Consider the following 13526-nt stretch of genomic DNA (forward strand, 5'->3'; position numbering starts at 1 on the left):
GCTGCGGGCTAGGGGCAGGGCAGGGGCCGGCCCCGCGCGAGCGCAACCCCGGGGCGCTTCCCGCTCGCCAGCCTGGGAGGCGTGGATCCTGCACACAGCCTCCTGCCGGTGGACAGCCCCTCTGGCGACCAGGCCTTGGCTCCCACTGGGGCAGAGGTGGGATTCTGCAGGATCTGAGGAGCTAAGGGGGCCCCTAGTCCTGAACTCGGGACCAGCTGCCTCTCTTATGGTCCTGAGCCCAGGAGCAAGACCCTGTGAGTCTCCGCACATGGGATGGGAAGGGGCCGCCCATGGGGTGTTCCTGGGCCTGGTGCCTCTCCGTTTAGGGGTGGGTGACCTTCCTGGCCCCGATAGATACTGTCTCGGTCTGCTGTTTGGCCCCGCGGAGGCCCCACAGGTCCGGAACCGTAGCGCCACCATCAGAGCGGCTGTGCTCTCCTGAGCGGGACCAGACTACTCCGAGATCCCGACTGACACCTTTTCCTGGGCCTCTGAGTGCTCCAGAGTTGGTGCCTGGCCACCCATCACCCTTTCCATCTGTCTCAGCTCCCCCTGTCTCAAGAGAGGTTGTGCGCATAAAAACAAACCAGCAGACACTGAAGAAAAGGAAAGAAAAGCATTAACAACCTTCTGCTGAAAATCTGACGGTGTAGATGCTGTTACAAAGTAGGCTTAGCGCTGATATATTATCACCAGCTCTAGGCCAGCAATAAGAAACCAGTAAGAACAAAGCCAGAAACCCAGTAGAAAAAAAATGAGCAAAGGATATGAATAAACAGTCCACATAAAAGGAAATGCCAAGTGGCTCCTGAATATGCGAAAAGATGCCCAGGGCACAGTGGCTCATGCCTGTAATCCCAGCACTTTGGGAGGCCAAGGTGGAAGGATCGCTTGAGCCCAGGAGTTGGACACCAGTCTGGACAACATGGTGAGATCCTGTCTTTACCGAAAATTTTAAAAATTAGCTGGGCTTGGTGGGGCTGCACCTGTAGTCCCAGTTATTCAGGAGGCTGAGGTTGGAAGATCGCTTGAGCCTGAGAGTTGGAGACTGCAGTGAGCCGTGATTGTGCCACTGCACTCCACCCTGGGCAGCAGAGAAAGAAAAAGATGCTCAGACGAACTCACTATTTCCAATGTGCAAATTAAAGTTATTCTGAGACAAAAATTTTTACCCATAAATTTGGCAAAAATTTAAAAGTTTAATAACATAATCTGCTGGAGAGGCTGAGAGGAACAGGCACTCCACTGGGAGTGTAAAGTGGTGCAACCCCACGGCAGGGTCTGGCAAAGTTACAAATGCATTTTCCTTTCACCCAGCAATCTGCCCACCAGAAATTTATTCAACCAATATCCAAAGTATACATAGTTACATATTTCATTATGGTTTATAATAGCAAAGTATGAGAAATAACTCAAGGTGTCCATAAAAGGAGGCTTGATAAAGTAATGTGCATTCATTTGTTTTAATTTTAATTTTCCTTTTTTTTTTTTTTTTTTTTTTTTAGAGACAGGGTCTCACTCTATCACCCAGGCTGGAGTGCAGTGGTGCCATCAAAGCTCACCTTAACCTTCAACTCCTGGGCTCCAGTGATCTCCCACCTCAGCTCCCAAAGCACTGGGATTACAGATGTGAGCCACCACACCCAGCCAAATTATGTACATTCATTTAACTGAATACAGTTCAACACTTTATGGAGTTCTCTGTGGATCATGGCAAGCTCTCCAAGAGGCAGTATGGCATAGTGGATAATAATCTAGACTTAGGAACACCTGCCTGGTTTTGGAATCCCAACCATGTCATTTACTGGCTGTGTGCCCTTGAGCAAGTTTGTTAACCCCTCTACTGCCTCCCTCTACTAACTACTGCCTCAATTTTTTAACAGTGAAAAAGAGCAAATAATAATACCTGTCTCATAAGGTTGTTATGAATAAGTAAGTTAACATTTGTAAAACACCCAGAACAGTGCCTGACCACCCATGCTAAGTAAAAAAATCAAGGTACGAAACAGTGTGTATTACTACCTCTTGTATGTAAATATATGTGTGTGTGTGTGTATGTATGTATTAACTAGTGTTTATACAAAGAACCTCTGGAAGAATACATAAAAACTAAAAAGCATAACTGGAATTTAGAGTAGAAAATAAGAGAAAGGGTTTTTGTTGTAAACCTTTTCATATTGTTGTGATTTTTTTTTTCCCCTAAGACAGAGTCTCGCTCTGTCGCCAGGCTGGAGTGCAGTGGCATCACTTTGGCTCACTGCAACCTCCGCCTCCTGGGTTCAAGCAGTTCTCCTGCCTCAGCCTCCTGAGTAGCTGGGACTACAGGCACGTGCCACCGCGCCCAACTAATTTTTGTATTTTTAGTAGAGACGGGGTTTCACCATGTTGGCCACGATGGTCTTGATCTCGTGACCTTGTGATCTGCCCACCTCGGCCTCCCAAAGTGCTGGGATTACAGGCGTGAGCCACTGTGCCCGGCCTTGTTTTGATTTTTGAATCATATAAATAAAAACCTATTCAAAATACATTTTAAAAAGAAAGTTTTAGGGCTAGTCTGCCAGAACCTAAGTAATAATAGAAATAAATAGGCACTGCCTGAGACAGACTAAAAATGGAGACATTTCCCTTTGGAAGGACAAAGTTGATGGTATGTATAATCAAAGTCTACAAACCAATCTGAGCAGGAATAAGTGGCTAGACCCTGCCATGGGGTTCCTCCTTCAAGAAAGAAATATGCACAGGGGTTTCATGCTCAATAAAATAACAATATTTATTTCTTTTTTAGAATTTTTAAAAATAACACTACTATGAAGAGCTCAAGATACATAAACTTTTAATTTATAACAACAAACCTTCTTAATATTTATAATTATTTTAAAGGAGGGGAGAGAGGGACTATGAGGTAGACAAAAACGTAAAAGGAGAAGAATGGAGGTGAAAGAACTGCGTCAGAGCGTGCAGGAGAGAATGAGTGAAATACATTCAACAGGCAAAGGGCCCATCAACCAATACAGCAAAATCATCCAGCAATAGGAACAGAGAAGTTTTTGCCTTGTGATGGATTCATAACTCTGTCAGGTCTTACACTCTTCTAGAAGGTAGGACTGTTGGCTAAGGACTAAGCACTCCCAATTTTAAGCAGGCAAGCCTAAAAGAGGATGGCAGAGCAGGGAAAGATACCTTGGAGCAGGGTCGAGTGGTATGGGAAAACACTGGAGTGCTGAAGGAAGACCTGAAGGGGGTCACAGAGGAGTAAGAGGATCAAAGGTGAGACAAGAACGTAAATGTTGTAGAATCAGAGCCTGAGAAGGAAACACCCAATGGTGCTAGTGGTAGTCGTGGGGCCTCTAGGCATGGAAATGGGAAGGTTGATGAGATGGACCATATGTTGGATTTGAGTATTAGAGACAAATGTTTCACTTCGATTTTCCAGAGAGAGTTGGGGCCAGGACTGGGGCAGGGAGGTGACATGTCACTGAGAAGGAGAAGCTGTCACTGCAGATCTGGACATGAGTAACGAGAGTGGAGCCAACAGGTCACCAGAGGGCATGGTGCCCAGGGAGTGGCCCAGGAGAAAGTGCCCATTTCTGTGATCTTTAGTTTGAGGACGAGATTCTCTTTCATTCCTGGAAGGAAATGTTCAAGGTTTCCTCACAAGGAGCCCTGGGGCCATCCACAGCACTGGCATTTTCTGGGCAGCAAGGCTTCCTGGGGTTTACTCCTTGGGCTTTACCATGACGTGATTGCAGACGTCTCATAGCTAGTTCCTCCGAAGAGACAAATGGCTCATGAGCCTGCAGTTCTTCAACAAACCAGGTGTAGACCAACAGTGATGGGAGACGAAGAAGGGTGTTCTTCCTGTCTGTCCCAGTGGGATTCATGTTTCTCAGAGGGTAGAAAGAAAGCAGAACTTGACCTTTACTTTCCTTTTACAGCAAATGGTTGTTCCAGAAAAAATGCAACAACACCTGAACTCTTCTAAAGAAAAAGAAGACAAAACCATCCAGTGCATCTATGCCATCCTGTTGAAGATCCTATTTGAAAAAAAGAGAGACAGAAAGGTTTTGTTTTTAAGTGATAGAATAATCCAAAGTTAAAAATTCAACACAATGGAAAATAGTAATTCAATCCATGCTGCAAACAAGCTTCTTGGGTTGCTTTATGAATTGTATGAGCTGAAGGACAGCACCTTCCATATGGCCATATCCTCACATCGCCTTGGAAGTTTGCCTCTGGACATATTTTCCTATCTGACCATCTTTCCCATCTGGCTTCAAACTTCTGGGCTCAAGAGATTCTCCCACCTCGGCCTCCCCAGTATCTAGGACCACAGATGCATGCCATCACATCTGGCTAATTTTAAAAAATATTTTGTGCAGACAGGGTCTCACTATGTTGCCTAGGCTGGTCTCAACAAATTGGGGCTCATCAGCAAACTGGGACACCCTTTTCAGGGCTGATAACCTATTCCCCTGGCTTCCCGAAACACTTTCTTAGTCCTCTCAAAGGGGTAAGCAAATTTGCCTTGAGGCTAGAAGAATGGAGAGAAGACTGGGCATGCTGGCTCCCGCCTGTAGTCCCAGCACTTTGGGAGGCCAAGGCAGGTGAATGGCTTGAGCTCAGGAGTTTGAGACCAGCCTGGGCAACATGGCGAAACCTCATTTCTAAAAAAAATCAGCCAGGCATAGTGGCACACACCTGTAGTCCCAGCTACTCAGGAGGCTGAGTGGGGAGGATCACCTGTGCCTGGGAGGTCGAGGCTGCCGTGAGCTGTGGTTGTGCCACAGCACTCCAGCCTGGGTAACAGAGGGAGATCATGTCTCAATAATAATAATAATAATAATAATAATAATAATAATAATAACCGTAATTAATGTCTAGGACTTAGATGGGCAAAGAGGTGAGGTGAATATTAAGTACTTTGGAGCAGAAAGTAACAACTGTTTATGTCAGAACATCAGAAAAAGACTGTGGGTCAGACACAAATGCTCCCCCTGCCTGCCCCCTGCAGTCTGTTCTCAGCACAGCTCCCTCTGTGGACTGTTGAAATGTGGTTCCTCGGCTCAGTGCCCTCCAATGGAGCCACCTCACTAGAAAAAAAGCCCTTGTAGTGACCTCAAGGCCCTACCTAATCTGCCCACCACCCACCCCTGACCATACACAGATAGATAGATAGATAGATAGATAGATAGATAGATAGATAGATAGATTTTTTTTTTTCAGATGGATTTTCGCTCTTGCAGCCCAGGCTGGAGTGCAATGGCGCACTCTCACTCACCACAACCTCCACCTCCCAGGTTCAAGCGATTCTCCTGCCTCAGCCTCCTGTGTAGCCAGGATTACAGGCATGAACCACCAAGCCCAGCTAATTTTTTTTGTATTTTTAGTAGAGACAGGGTTTTTCCATGTTGGTCAGGCTAGTCTAGAACTCCCAACCTCAGGTGATCCGCCCTCCTCGGCCTCCCAAAGTGCCAGGATTACAGGCGTGAGCCACCATGCCCGGCCCTGACCATATCTTTTATGACTTTCTCCCTCACTCAGCTTCAGCCACACTGGCCTCCTTGCCATTCTTCAAACACATGAGATGCATTCCTGCCCCAGGGGCTTTGCTGTCCTCCTGCCTCCAATCCTCTGCCTCCTCCCCGATACCCACAGCTCAGTCCCATGCTTCTTTCAAGGTTTTCCTCAGAAGTCACCTTCTTTATGGCTCACGCCTGTGAGCACTTTGGGAGGCCGAGGCTGGTGGATCACTTGAGCCCAGGAGTTTGAGACCAGCCTGGCCAACATGGTGAAACACCCCTGTACTAAAAATACAAAAATAGCCGGTGTGGTGGCATACCTATAATCCCAGCTACTCGGGAGGCTGAGGCATGATAATTGCTTGCACCTGGGAGGCAGAGGTTGCAGTGATGACTTTGTTCCACGGCATTCCAGCCTGGATGACAGAGTGAGACTGTCTCAAAATAAAATAAATAAAATAAAATAAAATAAAATAAAATCACCTTCTCAGTGAGGCCTTCCCTTAACATCTCTACTTAAAATTGCAAACCCCAACACTCCTTATCCCTTTCCTTGCTTTACTTTTCTCCAAAGCATGTATCACTATCTGATAAACTACCTACTTTATTTGTGTAGATACTGTTTGTCTCCCTTACAAACTCTGTGAGATCAGGAATATTGTCTCTTTGATCACTCCCATATCTCCAGTACTTAAACAGAGCCTGACATACAGTAGGTGCTCGATAAAAGTTGAAGAAATGAATGGAGAAAGGAATGGAAAACCATTAGCAGTAGGCTAAGGAACTTAGACTTTGTCCTGCGAGTAATTGAAAATCATTAAAGGTTTTTCTCCCCCTCTTATAGTTGATATCAGCTAGGAAAATGGAATGAGTTTCCTTTCAGCATGGCAGACAAGAAAAAGTATAGAACACTGAGTCAGATGCTCATATATTTAAATTCCAGTCTTGTCACTTAGAAGCTAAGTGCCCTTTGATAAGTTTTGTAATCTCTCTGAAACTCCACTGCTTCTCCTGAAATACCTGTGACAGCAGTTCATAGGGTTACCGGGAGAATGAAATGAAACATGAAAAAGTGTCTCAAATAGTACTTGGAAAAAAATTTAATAAATGTTTGTTTCCCTCCCTTCCTCCTAACAAACTGAGAAATTCCCTATGCATTATGACATCAGTCAGATTCCCAGAGGAAACAGATGGCACACCCAAATTAGGCTAATTCAAGGTGAGTTAAATAGAGAGACTCTACAAAGGTGTGGAGAAACCACAGAGGATGGGGCAGTACCCAGACCCAGTGACAACAGAGTTGTCACCACTCCTAGGGGCGTAAGGACAGGGAGGGAGCAGTTTCCAGAACCCAGAAGGAGAGAAAAATTTCGAAGGCATATTTAAAATTCTAAAAGTGATGAGAAGCCTAACTATTTTAAAACATGCTTTATATCTAGAAAAAGTATATGTCCCGGGCTTAAAAAAAACAAAACAAAACAAAACAAACTGGATTTAAAAAAACATACTTGAACCAAAACCCCACACAACTCAATAGTAAAATAGAGATTTTTTTTTTCTTTTTCAGATTCAGGGTCTCTCTTTGTCACCCATGTTGAAGTGCAGTGACACAATCATAGCTCACTAAAGCCTCGAATTCCTGGGCTCAAGCAATCCTCCCACCTCAGCCTCCCAAGTAGCTGGACTACAGGCACACACCACCACACCTGGCTAATTTTTCAAAAAATTGTTTTGTAGAGACAGGGTCTCACTATGTTGCCCAGGCTGGTCTCAAACTCCTGGCCTCAGCCTCCTAACGTGCTGGGATTACAGGTGTGAGCCACTGTGCCCAGCCTAAAAGATGTTATTTTGAGAAACACAGAACACTTTTGAAAAAGACAGAGCACTTGCTTAAGTAAAAAGAACAAGAGAGGAAAACTTTGGCAGCTCAATAACAATCCATTTAGCATATAAAAATATAACTTGATGAGCTGCTTGATAGGCAGTTCCAAGAGCAAGAATAAAAATTTCTTTAAATACATCAGTGGCAGGAAGACATCTAGAGAATCGATGTGACTGCTTGATTAAACAGAGTACAAAAGGTAAATAAATGATGACTATATATGAAAGAAAGTTACCATGCCAGACTTGAAATTCTGTTAATTTCCTTGATTTGAACTTCGAAGCAGCAAAGCCTTTAGCATTTCACAGCCAAACTTAGAAGGATTTTTTTTTTTTTTTTTTTTTTTTTTTTTTTGAGACAGGGTCTCACTCTGTTACCCAGGCTGGAGTGCAGTGGCACTATCACAGCTTATTGCAGCCTTGACCTCATAGGCTCAAGCGATCCTCCCACCTCAGCCTCCCAAGTAGCTGGGACTGTGGCCACCACACTCGGCTGGAATTTTTCAAACTATTATTTTTTAAATGTGTTGTGGTCTTTTTAAAGGTGTTCTAGGCTGAGCGCAGTGGCTCATGCCTGTAATCCTAGCACTTTGGGAGGCCGACGCAGAGATTGCTTGAGCCCAGGAGTTTGAGACCAGGCTGGGCAACGTGGCAAAATTGTGTCTCTACAAAAAAAATACAAAAAAATTAGCCAGGTGTGGTGGTGGGCAACTTTGGTCCCAGCTACTCTGGAGGCCTAGGTGGGAGGATTCCTTGAACCTGGGAAGTTGAGGCTACAGTGAGATAGTGCCACTGCACTCCAAATTGGGCAACAGAGTGGGACCCTGTCAAAAAAACAACAACAAAAAAGGTATTCTAAAGTGCAAGTTTATAGGTTTATAGTACAGAACAAATGTCTAGGTCAAAACCAGCTTTGTAAAGTTCTGCAAGAAAAGCTGGAGCAGGCATAAGGATAGCTATACAGATCAGTGGAACAGAATTGAGAGTACAGAAAGAAACTCTCATATTTACAGCCCATTGGTTTTCAACAAGGGTGCCAATGATGGCAATGGCTGCTGCCCTCATACTGGCTGCAGCAGGAAGGTGCAGCTTGGGCCGCATGCTCCATGGAGCCAGTGGGAGCTCCACCTCTTCTGAGTTGGGGCAGGAGCTCCCTGGGTGACACTCTGGCCACCCTCCCAGTTGCAGGACCCAGGCATCTCTGCAGTCTGCACCCTTGGGGGCCCCAGGAAGGACATACCCCTACCCCTGAAGGCTCAGGGGTGTCTGTTCCCACTGCCTGGCCTCTCTCTGCTCCCGGAGCCTGCTCCAATCTCTGAGTAGGGGTGGGGGCAAAGTCCCTCATGGTGCCAGAGGCAGATTGATTCCTGGGTGGAAGGGAGTGGGTCCCCAGTGAGACCCCACCTTCAGGTCAGGGAGGGTCTAAAGGCTGGGGGCTAGGCTGCCAGTCCTGTGGACCAGAGTGGGTACTGGTGTTGCCCCTTCCAGACCCACCCATGGCCACCCATGGACCAATCAGCATGCACTGCCTCCCCTCTGAGGTCCATAAAAGCCTTGGGCTCAGCCAGAGCAGGGCAGATGATGTCCTCAGGACAAAGAGGGTAGAGAGACAATGGGATGATCAGCTGCAGAGAGAAGCTACCCTCTCTGCTGATAGCTGGAGATGAGGCAACAACAAGCTGCAGAGAGGAACTGCCCTCTCTGCTAACAGCTGCAGAGATGACCTGCTGGCAGAGAGGAGCCACCCTCTCTAGGGCCGCCTCTCCACTGAGAGCTGCAGACATTGGGAGGACTAGTTGCAAAGAGGAGCTACTCTCTCCAGGGCCTCCTCTCTGCTGAGAACTGAACACTCAATGGATAACCTGCCTACAGAGAGGAGCTACCCACTGCGGATCTCCTCTGAGCTGTTGTAACACTCAATAAAGCTCATCTTTGTCTTGTTTACCCTTCACTTGTCTGCATACCTCATTCTTCCTGGATGCAGGACAAGAACTTGGGGAAAAGATGCCATGGCCACAGAGATTTCCGGCCAGAAAATTGACACCCCAAAGATCCCATAACACCAAAACAATTTATAGGGAAACAATCGTCTTTTCAACAAATGGTACTCCAGATACAGTGAGATGTACCTATAGTCCCAGCTACTCGGGAGGTTGAGGTGGGAGGGTCTCTTGAGCCCAGGAGTTTGAGGCCAGTCTGGGCAGCATAACAAGACCCCGTCTCAAACAAATAAACAAACAACAACAAAATCCAAATGATGTTGGGACAACAGGATATCCATATGCAAAAAAAGGAAGACAGACTCTTAACTAAAATGTATGCAAAAATTAATTTCAAATGGATCAAAGACCTAAATTTAACAACTAAAACTAAAAAGCCTTTAGAAGAAAACATAAATGTGACACCCAAAGCAAAAGCACTAGCAACAAAAAGAAAAGTAGATAAATTGAACTTCATCAAAATTTAAAACTTTTGTACTTCAAAGAACACTATCAATAAAGTAAAAGGACAACCTACGGAATGGGATATAATATTTGCAAATCATATTTCTGATAAGAAACTTACATCCAGAATATACAAATGACTCCTAGGCCAAGGCAGGAAGATCATTTGAGCCCAGGAATCCAGGACCAGCCTGGACAACATAGTGAGGCCCTATCTCTACAAAAAAATAAAATAAAATAAAAATTAAAAAATTAGCCAGGTGTGGTGGCACGTGCCTGTGGTCCCAGCAACTCAGGAGGCTGAGGTGGGAGGATCAATTGAACCCAGGAGTTCAAGGCTGTGTGAGCTATGGTCACAGCACTGCACTCCAGACTAGGCAACAGAGCAAGAACCTGTCTCAAAAAAAAAAAAAAGACTCATATAATGATAAAAAGATAAGTAGTCAATTAAAATGGGCAAGGATATGAATAGACATTTCTTCAAAGAGAAAAATGACCAATAAGCATATGTAAAGATGCATATTATTCATCAGAGAAATGCAAATCAAAAACACAATGAGATACACTTCATACCCACTAGGATGGCGATAATCAAAAAGATAGTTAATAACAAATGTTGGCAAAGATGTGTAGAAACTGGAACCCTCATACTCTGCTGGTGGACCACAGTGTATAATAGTGTAGCCACCTTGGAAAACAGTCTGAAAGTTCCTCAAAAAGTGAAACACAGAGATGTCACATGACCCAGCAATTCCATTCCTAGGTATGTACCCAAAAGAATTAAAAACATTTCTACACAAAAACTTATATACAAATGTTCATAGCATCATTATTCATAACAGCCACAAAGTGGAAACAACCCAAATGTCCAACCACTGGTGAATGGATAAGCAAAATGTGGTATATCTGTAAAATAGAATATTCAGCTGTAAAAAGTAAAATACTGATACATGCTACAACATGGATAAGCCTTGAAAAAAGTATGTTAAGTGAAAGAAGCCATACACAAAGTTCCATATTGTGTTACTCCACTTATATAAAATGTCCAGAATAGACAAATCCACAGAGACACAAAGTAGATTGGTGGGGCCGGGCTTTGCACTGGCTGTTCCCTCTGCCTGGAACACTTTCCCACTCCAGGTGTTCCCATGGCTAGCTCCCTCATTTCCAGTCTCTGCTTAAATATCACCTTCCCAGAGACGCCTTCCCCGACAGCCTATTGGAAGTCACTCTCCATCAATCAGTGTGCCCTGATCCCGCTTGGAGCTCACATCCCTGTCTGACTTGGCTGTTTACTGTTCATCTGCCTTGTTATCTGCTCCCTCCCCACATCATTTCTATGAGACTGCTGCTCACTGCTGTAGCCACCAATGCCTGGAACTGAGTCTGGCATTCAATAAATATTTGTTGGAATGAAACTGGCCTATCAAATAGTTTATTTGATTGCCTATGTTCTCTATGTTTATTTTCTCTTTATTTCTCTCTTGCTTTATTTTATTTTATTTTATTTTATTTTATTTTATTTTTTGGGACAGAGTCTCACTCTGTCACCCAGGCTGGAGTGCAGTGGCACAATCTCGGCTCACTGCAATCTCTGCCTCCCAGGTTTAAGAGCTTCTCCTGCCTCAGCCTCCCGAGTAGCTGGGACTATAGGTGTGTGCCACCATGCCTGACTAATTTTTGTGTTTTTCAGTAGAGATGGGGTTTCACCATGTTGGCCAGGCTGGTCTCGAACTCCTGACCTCAAGTGATCTGCCCACCTTGGCCTCCCAAAGTGCTGGGATTACAGGCATGAGCCCCCTCTTGCTTTTATAGCATTATTGTTGGGATCTCCCATCCATGTTTTGTCTCCAGGATGTTTTATCTGAGGAAAAGGCTGTGTGTTGTCCACATTTGGACCTGAGTATAAAAGAGGACACGGCACTCCCTGTGGCATGCATGGTGGAGGACAGCATGGTGGAAGCTGCACCAAGAAAGCTTCACAGGATAGTTGAATCTAAGAGCAAGAAACTGGGCTCTGAGGGGTCCGCCACCCCGTCTATCACAGAGCGCATGTGATCACACAAATCCCCTGAGGAATGCATAAAAAGGTAGATTCTGATTCTGACTGTGTGGGCTGGAGTCTCAGATCTTACACATCTAACCAAGTGATGCTGATGCTGCCAGTCCACAGACCACAGTCTGAGTAACAAGTATGAGATTAAATGCCAGCTTTGGCTCAGGTTCACAATGTTTAGATCTAATATGTGGTAATCCAGACAGTATTAATCCATTAATTCTGATAATTCCTGGGCATCTCAGACACTTGGCAGCTGTGGTTTTGTTTGCTCTTTCCTCCTACCTGACAGGCTCTGGCTGGGGAAACTGAAGCCTCACCTCTTGAACCATCCTATGATCAATACTGTCCCCAATGTGTCTCAGCTGCATGGCCAACTTGTGAATTATTTCCTCCTGGTGATGCTTCTGACCAATGCTATGCTCCTTGGGCTGAGAAGGTAGATTATGATCTGCATTGAGAAAAAAAAGAGTTCAAAAGAGATAATCCTATTTAATTATCTGTAAAATCACCACTAGTTACTAAAAACTGTCTTAGAAAATGAGAGGGTGGACTGGGTGCAATGGCTCATGCCTGTAATCCCAGCACTTTAGGAGGCCAAGGTGGGTGGATCACTTGAGGTCAAGAGTTCAAGACCAGCCTGGTCAACACAGTGAAACCCAATCTCTACTAAAACTACAAAAAATTAGCTGGACATGGTGGTGGGCACCTGTAATCCCTGCTACTCGGGAGGCTGAGGCAGGAGAATCACTTGAACCCAGGAGGCAGAGGTTGCAGTGAGCCAAGACTGCACCATTGCACTCCAGTCTGGGTGACAAGAGCAAAACTCCATCTCAAAAAAAAAAAAAAAAAAAAAACAGAGAGTTGAAATTCAGTTCTTATAATAATTATCAAAAAGCAAAGCCTATCTATTGGAATAGGTCAGCTGTCTCCAATAGAAATATAATTCAAGCCACACATGTAATTTTAAATTTTCTAGTAGTAAAATCAGGTAAAATTAATTTTAGTAATTTATTTTACCTAAATCAATATATCCAAAATATCATAATTATAACATTAATCAATATAAAATGATTAATGATGTATTTTGCATTTTAAAATTATACCTAAGTCTTTTGAAATTCAGTGTTTATTTTGTACTTACAGGACACCTCAATTTAGATGCTAACTTTTCACCAGAAAATCTTGATCTATACTTAGATTTCATGAAGTTGACAGTTTAAAAAGTAGATTCAGGCCAGACGCCATGGCTCACATCTATAATTCCAAAACTTTGGGAGGCCAAAGTGGGAGGATCACTTGAGCCCAGGAATTTCAGACCAGCCAGGGCAACATAGTGAGACCTTGTCTCTACAAAAAATTTAAAAATTAGCTCTGCGTGGTGACTCACACCTCTAGTTCCACCTACTTGACTGAGGCTGACATGGAAGAATTGCTTGAGCACAGGAGGGGAGGCTGGAGCCAGCTATGGTCACACCACTGCACTCCAGCCTGACCAACAGAGCAAGGCCTGCCTCAAAAAAAAAAAAAAAAAAAAGACAAACGATACAATTATTTATCTATTGATTGGCAATAATTGCTAAAAAAAAAAACAATTATCAGTTTTCAAATTTAAATTAATTAAAA

General features: G+C 44.4%; 1 protein-coding gene across 1 annotated transcript in view; it reads right to left on the reverse strand.

Annotated features, from left to right (window-relative positions):
- Positions 1-2744: 2744 nt before the first annotated feature.
- PXT1 (peroxisomal, testis specific 1) overlaps positions 2745-13526 on the reverse strand; it is a 68357-nt gene continuing 57575 nt past the window's right edge. Inside the window, exons 4-5 of the mRNA XM_011986587.1 lie at positions 12221-12351; positions 2745-4034 (exon numbers count right to left, since the gene is read on the reverse strand). Coding sequence (XP_011841977.1) covers positions 3930-4034; positions 12221-12351 — 236 coding nt within the window. The 3' untranslated portion in view covers positions 2745-3929. The remainder of the gene's footprint in view (positions 4035-12220; positions 12352-13526) is intronic.

Source organism: Mandrillus leucophaeus, unplaced genomic scaffold, assembly GCF_000951045.1.
Source record: "Mandrillus leucophaeus isolate KB7577 unplaced genomic scaffold, Mleu.le_1.0 Scaffold3, whole genome shotgun sequence".
Lineage (NCBI taxonomy): Eukaryota > Metazoa > Chordata > Mammalia > Primates > Cercopithecidae > Mandrillus > Mandrillus leucophaeus.